The following is an 18,747-nucleotide window of genomic DNA, read 5'->3' as shown; positions in this document are numbered from 1 at the left end:
TTTGGCTCCGACACTTAATTCACTGTGCTATTCATTCCACCTTTGGCTGGTCTTCCACAGATGTTAACCAAGAGAGCCAACTGCTGGCCTCTTATTTATTTATTTGTTCATTTTAAATATTTTTACCTTCACTTTCTCCTTAAAAGGACCCAAGGTAGCCTAGCTCTTTTATATATACATATATATATTTGAGACGAACAAATGTCTTCCAGCTCTCCTCACCAGATATACGCCAGATAATCTTGATGTGAATGACTCAGACCAAATCTGCCACTTGTTAAACTAGCATTGTACACAATATTCCATTTATCACGTGCCTCTGGCCACCCGGTGGCTGTGCTCATCAGCCTTGCTTCATGTTCAGCTGCCTGCAGATACACTATATGACTGGTTGGCAGGCAGGAGGAGGTGCTTCCCCCCCCCTTTCTTTTCTGTGGTATGGATGGAGGCTGTGGAAATCCCTGCTCTGCTTTTTTTTTCTTCTTAAAAAAAAAACACCCCAGACATTTAATGCAGTTTCACTCCGAGGTTTCTTAGACCACCAGGCAACGAACTGTTGATCGAGATCAAGCTCCTTGCAGCCGCTTAAAAAGTCCCGCATAACTTTTAGTTGGGTTTGCTACCACAAACGGAACCGGGGCTCCTTTCCCTCAGAAAACGCTGCACTCATGAGACAAACAACGCTCGGCTTTCCAGACAGTTGCTGGCCGTGTGTGTGTGTGTGGGGGGGGTTTCCCTCTTCCCACCTCTTCCCACCCTGCCGCCTCCAAAGCCGTTCTTCCAACTCCGGAGGTCGTGCAGGCGCGCCTGCAGAAGAAGCACGCGCGCATGGGGGGGGCGCGAGCGGGCAGGGGCGGAGGAACCCTCGCGCTCGCGCCCCCCCCCCCTTCGGCGCCCAAGTCCCCGCATCCACGCGCCAGTGCCCAGTTCCCGGTAAAAGGGTTCCTCGCAATCGATCCAAGGCTCGCCGCGCTGCCGATCTCTGCAGCCGCCGGGCGCTGGGCCAGCAGCCACCCTGAGCGCGTCGCAAAGGCAGGCACGCAGCCGCGCACTTCCTGCCCCGACCAAGGCAGGCCAGCGGCGCCGGGCGCTTTCTCTTTCCTCCGCCCCGCCTTCAGTTTTTTGACAGTGACAGCCTCGCACCGAGCCACACCCTGGGATCGAGGGAGATCGCGTCGCTCCCCAACGACCGCCGCCCTCCCTCTCCCTCTCCTGTCCCCTGCAAGAGGAGGAAGGCCAGCGAGGCGAAGGGGGATCGCCTCCTCCCCGGCTTGCCCGTCGCGACCCAGCGTCCATCGGCTCCGCGGCTGCGGGTGGGCGGACTCGTGCCCGGCACTGGCAGCGCTCGGTTTCCCCCTTTTGCTTTTAAACTAGGAAGACTGTGAGCCACGTGTCAAGGCGGACCTCCCCCCCCCGAGTGTCCCCCAGCCAGCGTGCAAGCTCATCGCCTGCCTCCCACTTTCCAACCCACTCGCCCCCCTCCCCACAATCACACCTTCTGCTGGGGAAAGGGAACCGCGGAAGACCAAGGAAGGGGGGGGGAAGGAGGAGGATCAGGACGCGGCCACCTCCCTTACCTGGTTTGGCTGGTTTAGGCGGCGGCTTCGACATGTCTGCGCACAAGTTGAGAGCCAACCTCTCCTGGCCGCGGGTCGAGCGCCCGGCGAGTGGATCGATCGATCGGTCCCTTCCTCCCTTGGATCTACCCACGCTCAGGCCTTCCTCGGGGAGGAGGCGGGGCGGATCAGGAAGAGCCACGGGCTCTTTGACACTCGAAGCGGAGGAGAGCGTCCCAGGACCGACCACCGTCTTGGAAGGAGCCGCGGCACACAAGGCGCTTGGGCAACGAGGAGGAGGAGGAGGAAGTGGGAACCGCGGCCGCGGAGGCGAGCTAGAGCGCCTACCGCTGCGCCCTCTAGAGGCTGCTAGAGGGCAACGCAGGCAGAGAGGCGCGGAGAGGAGGAGCTGCACGAGAGTCAAAAGCAGCGGGCGCTCGCTCGCTCGGCTGACTGACTGAGCCAAACCGCCCTCGCGTGGAAAGGAGCGGAGGCAGCCGCCAGCCAGCCCCACCGCGCGCGCCTCCCTCGGCCTAGGTGGCCGGACGGCGCGTCTTGACCTATGGGGATACAGTTAAGGATGTGTCCCGCCTACCCTATTTGCATAGAGCACGCGCAATCTGCCGCCGTCCTTTTTCCACCGTGGGGAGGGGGGCGAGCGGCCTTTCTGGAGAAAAAAAAACACGCTCCCGGGATGACAAGGCGGAGGGGGCGGGGCTTCCTCGTAGATGAGCCTGCTTGAGGATCGCGGCCGTGCCTTCACGCGCGCTGCCTGCAAGAAGAAGGTAGGTGGCCGAAGGAGAGGCGGAGGGACCGTGGTCGCGGGTTGCTTCAGTGTCGGTCTGTTGAGCTCGTGGCCTTGAAGTATTGAAAACGAAGATGATGGTCCTAAGTGACCAAGTTGACTTTCCCAGTCTGCGTTTCCAAAAGGATGGCCGCGCTTGCAGCAGAACCAGCAGACTTTGGGCACCCGAAAGACGAGCAAGAGTTCAGCGGATTCCTTACAGTGTGCCGGTTTAATATACGAAAGTGCCTGCTGTAATAAAAGATGTAAGCTTTTCGGGTGCCACAGGATTCTTGGTTGAGGGTTCTTTCCTCCACTGAGGGTGGTGAAAGCTGTTGTGTGTCCAGCCCTTTGTCAAGAGAGTCTTGTGTGTGCTGTAGGTATACAGTATGCAGTTCTATAATAGCTGACTGCAAACTTTTCTTTGGTCTCGCTTAAAAAACATAGATTGGGTGATGCATCACCTCTTTCACTGATTTAGATAAACCAGCCCTCATAAAAAAACCATCTGGCTGATCTTACACATATCGGGATTGTAGCCCTTTATCTTTACTTGGAAGCAAGGTATTGAATATAGTGGGGATTACGTTTAGGTGAGCAGAGGGCTGAAGCTTTTTTAGAATCGGAAATCTAATCAGCTTTTTATCCATCCCTTGCTTCCTCTCCTCTCAAAACAGCAGAGATTTTTGGAGTGAAAAAGTCAGCCTAACTTTTCCAGAGTTGTATTAAAACCCTTATTTTCAACGCCTGTGTGAAATATGCATGCAAGATGTTAGGAAATCTGGCTGCTATTGATAAGTTCTCTTCCCAGTTACAAGCATTAAGGGAATTTCAGTCCAAAAACATCTAGAGGTCATTGTTGTCCTTCCTCCCATATAAAGGTCCCACTGTATGTTTGTTAATTCTTTTGCATAGAGATTGGTTTGGCCCCAGGCCTCATAAATTGCATCACAATCTACATGACAGGAGTTTAAAGGTCTTCTTCATCTGTGTGTAGCTGGTAAATGGCTTGACAGAAACAGCTTCCTAATGTATTAAAGGTTAACATATAACTATTAATGTATTCTTAGTTTTGCAGCGGTTGCATATCAGAACTTTCTCATTTAAAAAAAAAACAACAACCCTAGAAGTAGGGGTGGGGGACAGGTTGCCTTATAGCCTATTGATTGTATGTCTGTAGTATTTCATAGTTGTGTTGTAGTTTTTGAAGAAATAGCCATGTTCGTCTGTGCAAGCATATCAGAGAGAAGAGACCAAAAGCTTGCATGACTTCAAAGACTAACTGCTGTATTTTAATGCGAGCTTCGATAGCATTGTTGACACAAGGGGCAAACTTTGGGAATCCATTTCTATTTAGTCTAATAGCTGGCTGGATAGCTCTTTGGTTTAGGTATCCGGCTGTGGAGTCAAAGGTTGGGAGTTTGATTTCCTCACTGGGCATCCTGCAAATAGAGCCAGCCTATGTGGCCTCGGGCATCCCCGGTTGACAGCACATGATTATTATTATTTATTACTGTGTCGGTTTAGTATGAATAGTGGGTCTTCTTTAATTCTTGTTGTATTTTATTGTCCTTTTTCACATATACTGTAACATCACACACCTTACCTTCTGGGTGGGTTCCATTGATGCAACCTCTGTTTTAATTGTTTTCTGGACATAATGGTGTACAGTATTTTATTTTTATTTTATTTATTTGATTTATACCCCGCCTATCTGGACCGCTGGACCACTCTGTATGCAGAGGTGGGTATAATGGGTGTATGCAGTTTGATGGGTATATTGGACTATGTTCTGTGTTCTGTTGTGTTCAGTGCACATGTTATATGATGGCTGTGAACATCTTTGGGCATGCCCCAGGCAACACGCAGCGCTCTGTCAGCTGCATCTTCCACTCAGGGAGCACCTGCTTCTTATACAAATGAAGCAGCAGCAGTAGCAGCCCATATGTTCTATGCTGTATTGTTTGGTGGTTTTATAGTTGGCTTTACCCTTCCATTCTTCTAGGGTGATTCTGGGACTGTATAGCTTGCCCAGGGTCCCACAGGCTGGCTCTGTTCGCAAGGGGCACAGTGAGGAATTGAATGCCCAACTGTGAGACAGGGGGTGAGAGTGGTATCCCTCTCACCGGAGTGCCGTCCCTCCTCCGTACAGCAGCGAAGGAGGTACAAACACTGCCTGCCTTGTCCCCCAAGAGAACAGAGCAGCAAGGGATAGAAACAAAGGACATAGAAGGAAGAATACAAAAGCTAAACGTTGAAGGGACTCAGGGGAAAAAAACGTTGGGAACAGAACAGAAGAAGAGGGTGGAGATACAGTCAGAGACAGCAGATATAACGAGGAGAGAGGAACTGTTGCCGCCAGGTTGGGTCTGGATGGAGGATCCCTGGACTAGAACATGGGAGAGGCTGAGAGTGCCTAGGGAGGACGCAGACTATAGGAAAAGAAGGGAGATTCCCCCCCCCCCGAGACCATCTTATTGGGGAGAGGCAGAAGCTAAAGAGTGGAGGAGAAAGCTGAGAGAAGAAAAGGAGAGAGTGGAGAGAGAAAGAAGGGAGAGACTGAAATGGAGGGTGAATAAATTAGAAGGAAGGGATACAGGGAAAAACTCCACACCCCTTGAATTTCCCATGTGGGTGGATGGCTGGGGGGACAACACCGTACCCCTGCTGGAAGCTGAAGTGGGACAGACAGTGAATCCGAACTTGTCAATGGATTGGCCGGGTCCATGGAACTCTGGTGAAAGGAACCCGTTCCTGGATTGAAGCCCCGTGCTGACCCGTCGTCAGGAGACCAACCTTGGAACCGTTTTGTTGAGACTGGTTGTTGAATACCCCAGTCAACTTCAATATCTGTTTCTAAACTACAAAAATCCTCTGATTTCTTTGCACAAAGGAAGGAGCAAAAAATCAAACCCTCACACCAACCTCGTGGTGCAGTGGTTAAATTGCTGTACTGCAGCCAAAACTGTACTAATGTCCCCGGGGTTCAATCCCAGGTAGCCGGCTCAAGGTTGACTCAGCCTTCTAGCCTTCTGAGGTCGGTAAAATGAGTACCCAGCTCGCTGGGGGGGGGGGCAATGTGTAGCCTGCATAATTAACTTGGAAACCATCCAGAGAGTGCTTGAAGCGCTATGGGGCAGTATATAAGCAGCACGCTTTGCTTTTTTTTGCTTTGCTGTGGCTCTGCATCCAGTGGCCTAACTCACTGAACTATCCAGCCAATAAGAGAAAAGATTAGATGATAACTTTCCTGTGTTAATGAGCTATCACAGATTAATTACCATATGGAATAATATTTTGCAATGCTCAGTGTAAAACAAAGTGCCAGTTTGTACTGTCTGTTGCACACAGACATAATGTATTTCATTAATGTGTACATTCATTGAAAGGCTAGAGAAAATAGGAACAACTATGACTCAACCACAACAGATGTGAATTTCCTTTGATAGTTAGTACTTACAGTCCTTGAAGCTATGTCTAGAAACTTACCTGAAATTCCACTTTTTGTGAGTTTCCATGAGTCCAGCAGAAGTGGCTCACAGAAAAGATGGTGTAGGTTGAGAATAAATGACCCTCTCAATTTAATATTTAGGTTGCTGAAGAAGCATGAAAACTTTGGTCATTGGACTTGGAGGGTAAGCACAAACTGGTTGTTAATTAATAACCTGCTTTGCTTAAATCTGGGGTGGGCAAGCTCTGGAGGTGTGAGGGCTAGTTTTCAATCTCTCAGATTAGCCCTCCAAGGTTCTCGTGTTCCAACTGGAAGGTGGGGGCAGTGGAGATATTTAGGCAACATGAGGTTCAGCCAGCCTTTCATCTTGCAGAATTGTCACTCCATCAAATTCTACATGCAGAATTTGGCATTCTTTTTTATTTGGTTTTGATGGAAAGGCTTTGAGGGTTCTGGAATAGGTTTTGGTGCACTGCATGCAGTCAGCAGTAGATCCACCATTCCTTTAGACAGCCAGATCTGTCATTGGCTGGATTTGGCATATGCATGACATATTTTTCATCTTCCCTTTTGTTTTGCTTACTCAGCAGCTGTTGCTGCTGCCCAACCCACCATTCCAGACAGTGCAGAAACCACAGCTTACTGTTTAGTATTATGTTTGCGGAGCACTTAGTATCTTGCATATCTCATCCATTTCCTTATTTGACAATAAATTGGCCTTTCTGCCATCTGTATGTAGTGGTTTGTTTTTAAAGCTAAAGTGATTCCATCTTAAATTTATCCGATACTGTACAGTAGCCTTCCTAAGCTGGTATCTTCCAGATGTGCTTGGCTGTAATTCCAAACATCCCTGGCCAGCCAGCATCAGCTTTGGCAACAGACTGACTTCTAGGAAAAATGTGACAGCCTGCCACAGGCACTCCTGAGAGAAATATTTTGTCCCCCAGCAAAAACTGAGTAATGGTTGGGAATTTACCACACAAAAGATGGTAAAAGAAGGACTTCAGGCTCATATAGTAAAATATGGTTCTGGATGCAATAGTGAATGTTATCTGAATGAATTTTAAACATCTAGATAAACTGTACTTGCTAGGCTAAAAATGTGGATAATCTCTTTTTGGCCAAAGGCTGGGGGTAAAAATGCCTCAGATAAATTAAAATGTTGTCCGTACTGATTATCAGAGTGGTTTTGATGTTGTTAGGTAATGTATAATCTGCTATTTGTAACATTCTTCAAATCTCCAATGTAGTGTAACAAATGGAGGGAAAACAACTCTGGCGAAAAAACTTAAGAAGCTTCTTCCAAACTGCACTATAATTTCTCAAGATGATTTTTTCAAGGTAACAGGTTTAAGAAACATTACATCATAAACTGAAATCTTTTAGTTCAGTTCAGAAGTCTAATCCAGTGTAGATGTTTGGGCTTTTGCACAATTAGGATTATATAAGGGGGAGAAAATTGGTCATATTTTCTTATCATCACATCTCTGTTGCCTGCCCTGTTCCCTTCCATCTGTTGGAGGTGAAGGTTGGAAGCTGTTGTGCTCCAGTTGGCTTCCCATATAAATCTGGAACCCTATACAGCCAGCAGGCTGTCAGGGTTTCCTTGGAAGGTTACTGTTTGAAAGTAACTCCTCACAAAGTGTCTTTTGCAATGCATTGCCATTGACGTTGATGCATTTTAAAATATGAGCCAAAATCCTGTTGTATTTTTACACTGACGCAATGGAATTGGCACAAATTTTGTAGATACAAGTTAAGAACAAAAAGTTGATTCATTTGATGTATGGTGCTGGACGAGAGCTTGGAGGACACCCTGGACTGCTAGAAAGATAGTGGGTCCTAGATCAAATCCAGCCTGAACTATCTCTGGAGGCAAATACGTTGAAGCTGAGGCTGTCCTACTCTGGCCACATCATGAAAAGGCAAGATTCTCTGGAAAAACCGATAATACTGAGAAAGGTGGAAGGCAGCAGGAAAATTGGAAAACCAAATATGAGATGGTTAAAGAACACCACAGGCTTGTGTTTGCAAGAGCTGAGCAGGGCTGTTGAGGAGAGGACATTCTGGAGATTGCTCACTCATGGGGTCCCTATAATTCAAGGGCAACTTGATAGCACATAACAATAACAAAGAACTTAGTATTGACATTTACAATTATGCACTGAATCACATAACCCAGCACACAACAGCAAAAGTCTGCACTGACTTCTTCCTTTGTACAATTTGCTGCTAAGATTATATTACACTATCAGGCACAACTAACAGAGTTCTGGCCATAAGTATTTATTTTTAAATAACTTTCTGTGAAAAAAAAATCTGTCAAAAGGGGTCTCAGATTAGAAAAACTGCCCACAAAATGCTCTAGAAATATCTTTGCCCTCAGCACCTGGGGAGAAGAAGTAATGCATAAACAGGGAGAGTATATACAGTCCAGCTGTCTCTTTCCTCAAATGAAACCAAACTTTTAAATCACCAGACAAAACAATATTTTCCAGTAATAAGACTTTGGGGTGAGACTTCATTATTCTCTTCTTGTTTTCCGATATTGTTTGTCTACATATCAAACCAGTGATTTTTACTGTCCTGTTCCTTGTAGACTCCAGATAAATTTGGCAGCTGTTGACTTTTTAATAATACAGTAGGACCCTGATATCCATGGTTTTAAGTATCCATGATTTCACTTATCCACGGGTCTGAAAATGTTAAAAATATTAAAAGAAAAAAAACACACAGAAAAAACCCTATTTTCACATGTATTACCAAAACCAGCCATTAGAGCAGGGGTTTTAAACTCAATTTACCCGGGGGGCCGCTAGAGGCAGAGTCTGGGTGAGGCTGGGCCGCATCAGATTTTCCGCCAAGCGGAGCAAGAGCCCAAGGAAGCCGCCCAGGAGTTTCCTTAGCCGACAGACAGGTGGGCCGGCTGGCAGGCTGCAGTTCTGGATGGAGGGTGCAAGAAATGCTGTCTTGGGAGAGAGACGGGGAGCGAGGCAAGGCTTTATTTTTTTTCTCTTGACAGCAGAGGATGTGTGGGCGCTTTGGGGGGGCAGGCAAGGCGAGGGCCACAAACTATCGTCTGGGGGGCCACAAATGGCCCCCGGGCCGCATGTTCGAGACCCCTGCATTAGAGGAAGTCAGAAACCATGTTAGGAAGACTTGTTAGTGAAGAATACATAGCATGGTCTCTGGAAATGTATGTGAAAAAAAATCCCCCCCTTTACTATACTGCTGCTGCTTCTATCTTCATACATCCTTCTACAATGTTAACATATTTTTTTTTCCTAGCCTGTATCGGAAGTGGCTGTAGATGACCATGGATTTCTGCAATATGACGGTTTGTAGATTGGATGCTTAGATGAACGAATAATAATTTTGAGTTATGGTGACTTATCCAGGTTTGTCTAGATATAAAGTACACAGAAGTGGTTTGGTAATCCCTCCTTCTGACAGTGCTCTGGCACTACACAGCTTGTCCAAGGCCACACAGGTGGCAGGGCACGTAATGCCATCAGCCACACACACTCTGGGTGATCTCAGCTGACCCATCTCCTAGGAGGCACAGTGAGTACTTGAACCCTGGGCTCCACAGCCAGGCACTCCAACCTACTGGGCTGTAAAAAAGGAAGGGAGGGAAGAAAGGTTTTAAATTAAACTTGATGTTTAAAGCATGTGAACGAGAACTAGTCATAATATTAGATAACTACAATCCCCAGCAAATATAAAGTCTCCTTAGAAGTAATCTTCCCATGCAATAACTTTCATATGCAAAACACAGATTCAAGAGTTTAAACTACAGAATTTAAAATATTCTTTAAATGACTAATGGGAAATAGGAATAGATTTCCTTGCTTAGCAGCTGAAGACAGTTTGTTCTCTACCCCAGCCTGGATCCTGGAGCTGCTAACAGCAGCAATCTTTTCTACATAGTCCAATTTATTGATCTGTACATTTCCTCAGCAAACAGACAAAATACAGCTCAATTCTGTGTATGTCTACTTAGACATAAACTTTCAGAGAAGCAAAGAACAGCTCATTTTTTTGCATTTAAAACTGAAGAACTCTGCTCTTTGGCATTTTAGTTTGCTTAAACAGCAAGTTATTTGACATTTAAATCTTGCTATCAAGCATTGGAGATTCTCTGCTTACCAGAGAAAGTACCATAATCAGGATTGCTTTTGTAGCAGACTGGCCTTGCAGTGCAGGGTTTGGATTCTAAAACATCAGGCACCTACTCCAAACAGACCGCTTCAATTGCATGATTGGATTTTATTTCAAGAATTTGATCAGTAAGGTGATGATATTTTTATTTAATTTTTTAAAGTTAAGTTGAGACAGTTGAGTGATCTTGGGAATCTAATCAATGTGTCTCATACCAGATGCATTTGTAGAGGATTCCCATTAAAGTGTCTTCCTTCCTTCCTTCCTTCCTTCCTTCCTTCCTTCCTTCCTTCCTTCCTTCCTTCCTTCCTTCCTTCCTTCCTTCCTTCCTTCCTTCCTTCCTTCCTTCCTTCCTTCCTTCCTTCCTTCCTTCCTTCCTTCCTTCCTTCCTTCCTTCCTTCCTTCCTTCCTTCCTTCCTTCCTTCCTTCCTTCCTTCCTTCCTTCCTTCCTTCCTTCCTTCCTTCCTTCCTTCCTTCCTTCCTTCCTTCCTTCCTTCCTTCCTTCCTTCCTTCCTTCCTTCCTTCCTTCCTTCCTTCCTTCCTTCCTTCCTTCCTTCCTTCCTTCCTTCCTTCCTTCCTTCCTTCCTTCCTTCCTTCCTTCCTTCCTTCCTTCCTTCCTTCCTTCCTTCCTTCCTTCCTTCCTTCCTTCCTTCCTTCCTTCCTTCCTTCCTTCCTTCCTTCCTTCCTTCCTTCCTTCCTTCCTTCCTTCCTTCCTTCCTTCCTTCCTTCCTTCCTTCCTTCCTTCCTTCCTTCCTTCCTTCCTTCCTTCCTTCCTTCCTTCCTTCCTTCCTTCCTTCCTTCCTTCCTTCCTTCCTTCCTTCCTTCCTTCCTTCCTTCCTTCCTTCCTTCCTTCCTTCCTTCCTTCCTTCCTTCCTTCCTTCCTTCCTTCCTTCCTTCCTTCCTTCCTTCCTTCCTTCCTTCCTTCCTTCCTTCCTTCCTTCCCAATTTAGTTCAAACCAGTTGACAAGAATGTAAATACCACATTTTTCCATGTATAAGACGCCCCCCACTTTCCTAACCCAAAATTTAGAAATCTAAATCTAGTATCGTCTTATACAGTACATGGAAACATATGGTAATCCTCCAATAACACCAATCCCTAATCAAATCAAATCCCCAGAACCCAAAATCAACACAATCCCAAACCATAACAAACACATAGATGGCTAATGGGTGATCTATGCTCCTAGTTAATGCAGGAGGAGAATCTCTCTAAAGATTTTCTCAGAGACTGGCTTTTAGCAATATCTTAAAGGCTTGGGGGAGGGGCTGACAGATCACTATGGAAAGGCTGTTTTAAAGAAGTGGTGCCACTACCAAGAACACTCAGTTCCTTGTGAACACCTCCTTTGCCTCTCTCAGAGTGGCCACTCTTAGGAGACTAGCCTGGGTGGATCAGAGGGCTCTGTTGATGTGTTTCTGGGAGGCTCTCTGGCAGATAATGGGGTCTCAAACCGTTAAGGGCTTTGTATGTTAGTACCAACACCTTGAATCTGGCTCAGAAAGGCATGGGAAACCAATGCAGTCAAGCCAGCACTGGGGAAATATAATCAAACTTTGTATAACCCCAGTCTTGAACCAAATACTGATTCAAAGTGCGTGAAAAATAGATCTGCTTCCTTTACATAGCTATTGTAGAAATAAATATAACTGAGCGTCCTGTTTGTAAACATTTTTCTCAGCAGTGTAAGGCTGAGAAATGGTTATAGATACTGTACATATTTTCCAAGCATATTAATCATGCTTTAAAGATACATTAAAGATATAGCGGTCTTTATGTTCCATTTCAAATCTATATAATACACTATGCAAGTTTTGGTGTATGCAGGCTACCTCTATCAAATGGAAGGCATCATTTCCCTCTTGCTGTTGTAAAACTATTTATTCTTTACTCTGCCATTTACCACAAATTTTAGCAAATTTGTATTGTAATGTCACTGTAGTCTCATGGTTTAAATCTTGGATTGGGACATGGGAACCTCAGATTCTAGTTTCTACTGATCTGTGAATCCATCTGGATAAATCTGGGCAAGTCTGTCTCTCTCACCATTCTGCCTAGTAGGGAGGAGACACCTACACAACTTATATTCGTTGGAGGAAAGGGAGGTCATGAGTTTTTGATCTATACATTGTCTCTCCACTGTTTAGTTACTGAACACATATTGCTATTTTCTGTCTTGATGCAGTGTTCAGTCTGAGTTCCCACACCCTGTCTCTTTTCTGTCACTACCAACAGTTAATAAAAATGGCTGTGTTTTAAAGGAATTTTTAATTCTTCCCTTCTGCTTATTATATACCTCAAGTACTAATTCTAAGTATCCCCTAACTGAAAAACATGTAGCCTTTAGGCATTAATCTTAACATTAAAGGCGCAATATGTCTTCTAGTTCTTGATGCCCTCTATATGGAGAAAATGGTGATGAACATACGGTCTTGGATGACAAAACCAGAAGATGCTGCATTGATGAGACCACCCAAAGGTGTGCATGATGATCAAAAAGGAACAGAAGATATTTGTGTCTTAATTGTTGAAGGCTTTCTTCTGTATAACTACAAGTAAGCAAGTTTAAGAAGCAAGAGTAAATAGCATGTAGCAAGCAGGCACATGTGACGTACTGCTTTGTTGTTGCAGGCCTCTCAGTGATATATGGAATAAAAAGTATTTCCTAACGATTCCTTACGAAGAGTGCAAAAGGAGGAGAAGGTACTGTGCTCCTAAAACTTAATACAGTATAAAGTATTACTTCTTGGGCTATGCTCACAGTTTCCCCAGTGCCCCAACAACATAAGGGGAGAATTGTTTGCTTAAAAGATTTGTAACCTACTGGATAAAAACTATACAATCTGGACAACCACTAGGGGTTCTTAAGCAAATGCTAAATAGCTACCTATCAGGAACATTGGAATTGTATACTTCCTACATTTGCAGTGTGTTGAACTAGATCGCTTTTGAGGTTCCTTCCCAAATCTATGATCTTTTTTAAAGTTTAGTGGGGATAAATCCCAAGGAGATCTACACAGATGTCAGACTGTTAAAGCTTCAGTGCTTTAACATAGGTATTTGAATGTGAAATTCTCCAGGACTTCTACAGCCTCACTTAAAATAAGTATTTTCTAAGTCACAGAAACATTAAGTAATGACATCAGTAAGTGTAATAGTTATAAAGTTGCCATAGAGTATTAACTGGCATCTAGAGCAGTGGCAGCAAACCTTTTTGGGCCCGAGTGCTCAAACTAAAAAAAGAAAAGAAAAACTCAACGAGCGGTAGTGGCAGTGGAAGTAGCAGTGGCAGAAGCAGAAGTGGTGGTAGAAGCGGAAGTAGCAGCAGCAGAAGTGGTGGCGGAAAGAGGAATCCCAGGCACGGAGGTGCCTTGAGACCCCACTCCAGATCCACTGCCAGGTCCAGCTGCTCTGGATCCTGGCCCGCTGCCTATCAAAGCGCCAGCACCGTGGCTGCAGCCACCTCCTGAGGTTTGGCTGGGGGGGGGGCGAGTAGCGATCTGGCAACTTATGTCTCACGTGCCTGTAGAAAGGGCACTGCAGGCCAGCTGTGACGCACGCGCCATAGGTTCGCCATCACTAATCTAGTGTGACAAATTATTAAAGAAAGGAGGCCAGCCTTTCTTGGCTGGACAGTTTTTAGATATATTGAATTATAATCCCCATACTCTCCAATCAGCACATGCAGTAAACATTCTTTGGGTGCCAATGAAAGGTGTTGGATGGAGCAGTCAAACAAGAATGGCACTGGATAATGTTTTGCTAAATGTCTATTGAGAAGAGACTTGGACACAAAAGAAGAACGTGATTAAGGGAAGTTTGTTTAAGGGAGTTGCAGCATGATCTTAGCATTAGTCATCTTGAAATGGGTCTCTTAATTGTCTCTAAACTCCTGGAGCAAAGGATAGTATGCATACTAATTCATGTAGTAATTATCATTATAGTAATAAGAATTTTTAACATGGCTGACTTATATTCTATAAGTACTCGATCACTCTTTCCAAGGCTTTCAGTATTCTTCACAGAAATGATGCTTAAAACAATTATGTGAGTGAAGCTCCTGAGTACAGAAATGTGTGTATGTGTTTTTGTGTAGCCGTAGAGTTTATGACCCACCAGACCCACCAGGGTACTTCGATGGACACGTGTGGCCCATGTATCTGAAGCACAAAAGAGAAGTGGAAGAAAATGAGACTGATGTTGGTACGGCAAATGTTCTGGCATCACATGTGTTGGTAGAAGCTATGATATTCATGCAGTTCCAGTGGTCTTTGCCATTATGTTTCAGCATTTATCTTGATAAAGAAAATAACTTGATATGAAGCAACTAGGGAAGCTAATAACTGAAGACAAAGAGAGGATTTTGCTAACATACCATCACCCCTGAGGAGCCATTACAAAATTGTACTTTCAATGACCAGTCTGTTCTACAGTGTTATTTGAGTTGTTTTAAAGTAATCTCCGTGTAAAAAAAAAATTTGTGATGTTAATTATAAGGGGCATTTGAATGGTGTATAATCTTGAAATTTTATTTTCAGGATATTTCCATTTATTATAAAGCAGTCTATTCTGAATTTCTGGCTCTGCTTAAGATGATCTGAAATTCTACTGTTTCTCTTGCAGTTTATTTGGATGGAATGCAATCACAGGAGGATCTGTGCTCAAAGATATATAACGACATAGCTCAAGAAATCAAAAAAGATAAGTAAGTGGTTAGCCCCAGGCTAAGATAGCTTGCATTAAGAAGAGAAGACTATGCTAAAAATTCTTTGATTGTAATAGTGCGGTAAAGTAGCATTCTCATTTAAGGCAGCACATCTCAGATTGTGTGCTTCATGTAATAAGGTGCAGTTTCTGTTACCTAAGAGGTCTGAGCCCAGAGTCTGTGCTGAATCCAAACCCCTCCCAGCAGGATGTTGGAGATTACTTTGTTGTCGTTTAGTCCTGTCCGACTCTTCGTGACCCCATGGACCAGAGCACACCAGGCCCTCCTGTCTTCCACGGCCTCTCAGAGTTTGGTCAGATTCATGTTGGTCGCTTCTATGACACTGTCCAACCATCTCATCCTCTGTTGTCCCCTTCTCCTCCTGCCTTCACACTTTCCCAACATCAACGTCTTTTCCAGGGAGTCTTCTCATGAGATGGCCAAAGTATTGGAGCCTCAGCTTCAGGATCTGTCCTTCCAGTGAGCACTCAGGGTCGATTTCCATCAGAATGGATAGGTTTGTTCTCCTTGCAGTCCAGGGGACTCTCGATAGATTACTTAGGAATATCCTAACATCAGCCTAACCTTTTGTGAGCATAGTGGCTGTAAGTCTGGGCTAAGATGGGTTTTGATCCAGTGTGATGCTCAGCAGCTTCTTTATGCCTCTCCTTCTTTACCCCTTTCTTCTGTTAGACTGATCCTGGTCAGCACAACAGTTGTGCCGGTACATCAGCATGAGGGCTGTTGTACCAGCCCAGAAGACTTCCACCCATTCCAAACCCACTATAGGGAGTGTACCTCTGAGCTTGAATTGCACTATTTGTTGATCAAAGCCTTCTGCAAGGAGCACAGCATCTTTTCATTGTTTCTGCTGGTGCTGAAGTGGGCTGATACCACCCCATCATGGGCTCAGGCTTGTGTAATGACTGCACTAGGTTCCCGTTCAATGCCCACTGGCTAAAACTGTCCACAGTACTTCAGTGATGCTACATAGGATCACTGTGGAAAATTAAAATGGAACACACCTTGCTAATGGGGTGCATCAGCCATCTAGGACCTTCCCAGTGTGGTGTAGTGGAGAGTGACTAGGACTCAGGAGGCCTGGGTTCAAATCCTCACTCAGCCATGGAAACTCACTGGGGTGTGTGGAACTGATAAAACCACTCCTTAAATATCTCATGTAACTTGAAAGCCCTAATAGGGTTGATATAAGTCAGTTCCAACTTGATAGCCTATAACTCACTCACTCTCTCTACACCCATATATATACACATCAAAATATATACACATATATGTATTTATGTGTATATACACACATAGAGAGAGAGAGAGAGAGAGAGAGAGAGAGAGAGAGAGAGAGAACGTTAGTAGTTTGGGTGGGAGGAAATACAGCTTTCGCATAATTTGATGGCATAATATCCTGACATTCTTCCAGCATTGAAGAACTAAATGTAAAATTACAAATAAATGGGAGACTGCATTTGCGAAATGGGAGATTATTTAAAAAAAAAACACAGCACAGTGTTTGTGAACTAGCCATAAACATGTGTATCTGTATTCCTTTCTTCACCAGGTGAATGAGGCTCTGTTATGTTCATCTGGAGTGGTGCTCATCGATGGGAACAAGAACTAACCTCATTTTACAAACTCTTTTATATCTTATGGCTAAAAGGATTTTTTAAGAAACAAATGAAGCCCTTCTAAAGCAGCAGCTGACCAAGTAGAGTGCTGATTTCCCCATGTTGTGTTATCTCTGTTCTGCTAGACCTACCGGCAGTGCTGCCAGTCCTCTGTTCCAGAATCCTCACTCTAGTGCCTTAAAACTCTCAGGTTCAGAGCAGAAGAGAATTCCTGAGTCCTTTGCTTCCTATTACAGTGTTTCTTCTCCTTGTCTCATGCAGTATTATCTCCAAGTACAAGTAACGGTCCCTCCCCCTCAGGATCTCAACTCGTCCTCAGCAGTTGCAACCCCAATGAAAGTATCAAAACCCAGACTCTTTTGACTGTCCTGCTTTGTTTCTCCAGCAACCCTTCCACAGAAATGAAACCCATAATATACCCATACCCAGGGCTGTCTTGAGTAAGTTACCACTGTACTTGTGCAAAGCTGTAGATTTTCTTTTTATTAAAACTGTTTAATTAAAAAATTAATTCTAAACAGTGACTGAGTACTTTCTCATAGCTCTTAATTTTATTAAATAGGGGAAAGTATTATAGTGGGATGTAGGAAGTGATGAATTACTTCTGCAAGTAAGCAAAACAGGTGAATACATGTATTTCTCACTGATCCAGCTGAAAGTGAATACTGTAAACATTGTGCCTTGACAGCTCATTGATTACAGAGGAGACTAACCTAGCCTCCTGAATAAGATATTCCAAATCTGGGAGCAGCCACAGAGAAGCCCCTCTGCTGTGTTTCCACCAGAAGTGCCTATGAAAGGAGTGGGACAGACAAGGGACTCCTCTGAAGAACTCAACTTACTTTACTTTTTTACTTTTGTTAGACTTTTACCCTGCCCCCCCAGACAAAGTCTACTCAGGGCGGCTTACATGAATAATAAAAGAACCAAGAAGACTCAGAAGTGGAGATTCAGTCCTTCAGACAGCTTGGACACAAACCATATAGGGATTCAAAGGTCATAACCAGCACTTTCAGTTGGACCCACAAGTGGACTGGTAGCCATAGGAACTGCTATAACAATGGAATTATGTGTTCCCTGTGAAATTTACATCGAAATGAAATTCTAATCTAGAAAGCAGCTTCATGGATGCAATTGTATGGTCAGTGCATAGTCATTTTTGCAGTCAGTTGTGAGGTTAGTTGTGGAATCAGACATGTGAACTGCCTAGGTATAAATCCCTATAAATGTCCACAGGCATAATTTTATGCTAAGCCACTCAGAGATATGGGATAGAGAATTTTCTATGGAATTTTTTCACACGACATATACTGTACCTAAGTTATTCATAGTTGTCTGGGCTGTTGTAATGCAATCAATCATGTTAGATGGGCTAAATATAGCATATGAACTTATTTAAGTTATTCTTCTAAAGAGACAAGCATTGACACACCCTAGTGCACAGGTGCCCATGTGGGAGCTGAAAATAATGTATGACAACAGCTTCCTGTTCACAACACAGTTGGCTTCTAACAGGAACTGGACCAGACTTCTACATGGTGTATTTGTTCTTGATAGACTAACAAATCAACATGCTGCTAAGTTTGTTTCTGTTTCACAAAATCTCTTGCTTCTCAGTCACAATAACAATTAAGTCAATGTGATAAACCCACAGATGAGGAGCAGATGTGGGATGGTGAAGTGCTGATGGGCAACAAGTGCTGTCTTCGGGATCTGCAACAGCAGCTTCTTGGACAGGAAAGAACAGGAGGAGGAAAGGCTGGAGTGAGACTTCCCCCCACCCCCGGTTACAGTGGTGTAGCCATTAGATTCTTAACAGTCTGTGTAAGTGTGAGACCCCAAATAAAGACCTGGCTTCCTGACTTACGGCCCAGTCCTGTGACTGGTGTTGTACTTACTCAAAAGTAACTACCATTGATTTCAGTGTCTGTCACTCCCAAGGAAGCAGGCATAACCCCCTAGCTTCAGGTCTGGCATACCTCATGGTGCAATGGTTAAACTGCAGTACTGCAGCCAAAACTGTGCTCACGACCTGGGATTTAATCCCAGGTAGTGGCTTGAAGTTTACTCAGCCTTCCATCCTTCTGAGGTCAGTAAATTGAGTACCCAGCCTGCAGGGCAGGGGAGGTGATGTGTAGCCTGCATAATTAGATTGTAAACCACCCAGAGAGTAGCCCCCACTATGGGGCAGTATAGAAGGAGCAGGGTTTTTTTTGGGGGGGGGTGGACAAGAGGCTATTTTTAGGACAGAATATAGTGAAATAAAATGGTTTCCCATTGGCAGGGGACATTTTATCTCCATATCTTTTCAATTTATGGTACATACCATATGGGAACACTAGATTACACTGAGTTAAGGAGGAGTGAAAACTGGCAAAAGAAACATCAATTATTTAAGATGTAGATGAGACCATGTTACCAGCAGAGTAGCAACGTCTTGAAAGAACAG

The 18,747-nt window shown here is 44.5% G+C and overlaps 2 protein-coding genes across 5 annotated transcripts in view; one reads left to right on the top strand and one right to left on the bottom strand.

The window, feature by feature from the left end:
• Nucleotides 1–2,111, bottom strand: part of OSTF1 (osteoclast stimulating factor 1) — a 30,800-nt gene extending 28,689 nt beyond the window's left edge. Inside the window, exon 1 of the mRNA XM_020787777.3 lies at nucleotides 1,578–2,111. Within this exon, the coding sequence (XP_020643436.1) occupies nucleotides 1,578–1,611 (34 nt within the window). The 5' untranslated portion in view covers nucleotides 1,612–2,111. The remainder of the gene's footprint in view (nucleotides 1–1,577) is intronic.
• A 94-nt stretch (nucleotides 2,112–2,205) lies between these two features.
• On the top strand, nucleotides 2,206–16,816 carry NMRK1 (nicotinamide riboside kinase 1). Of its 4 annotated transcripts, none has more exons than XM_072992231.2 (9): nucleotides 2,206–2,341; nucleotides 5,933–5,975; nucleotides 7,042–7,132; nucleotides 9,080–9,128; nucleotides 12,340–12,508; nucleotides 12,585–12,656; nucleotides 14,050–14,156; nucleotides 14,577–14,658; nucleotides 16,232–16,816. In XM_072992231.2, exons 2-9 carry the CDS (start codon nucleotides 5,947–5,949, stop codon nucleotides 16,233–16,235), a joined length of 603 nt encoding a protein of 200 aa, XP_072848332.2. In that variant the 5' UTR covers nucleotides 2,206–2,341; nucleotides 5,933–5,946; the 3' UTR covers nucleotides 16,236–16,816. The 4 variants fall into 4 exon arrangements, with proteins under 4 accessions (XP_072848332.2, XP_072848330.2, XP_078241211.1 ...); XM_072992229.2 differs by having other exon boundaries at nucleotides 14,577–14,654; nucleotides 16,229–16,393; XM_078385085.1 differs by having other exon boundaries at nucleotides 2,333–2,606.
• Nucleotides 16,817–18,747: the final 1,931 nt, after the last annotated feature.

Source organism: Pogona vitticeps, chromosome 2 (assembly GCF_051106095.1).
Source record: "Pogona vitticeps strain Pit_001003342236 chromosome 2, PviZW2.1, whole genome shotgun sequence".
NCBI lineage: Eukaryota > Metazoa > Chordata > Lepidosauria > Squamata > Agamidae > Pogona > Pogona vitticeps.
The sequence above is the reverse complement of the archived record's forward strand: the minus strand, read 5'-3'. Positions and strand labels throughout refer to the sequence as shown.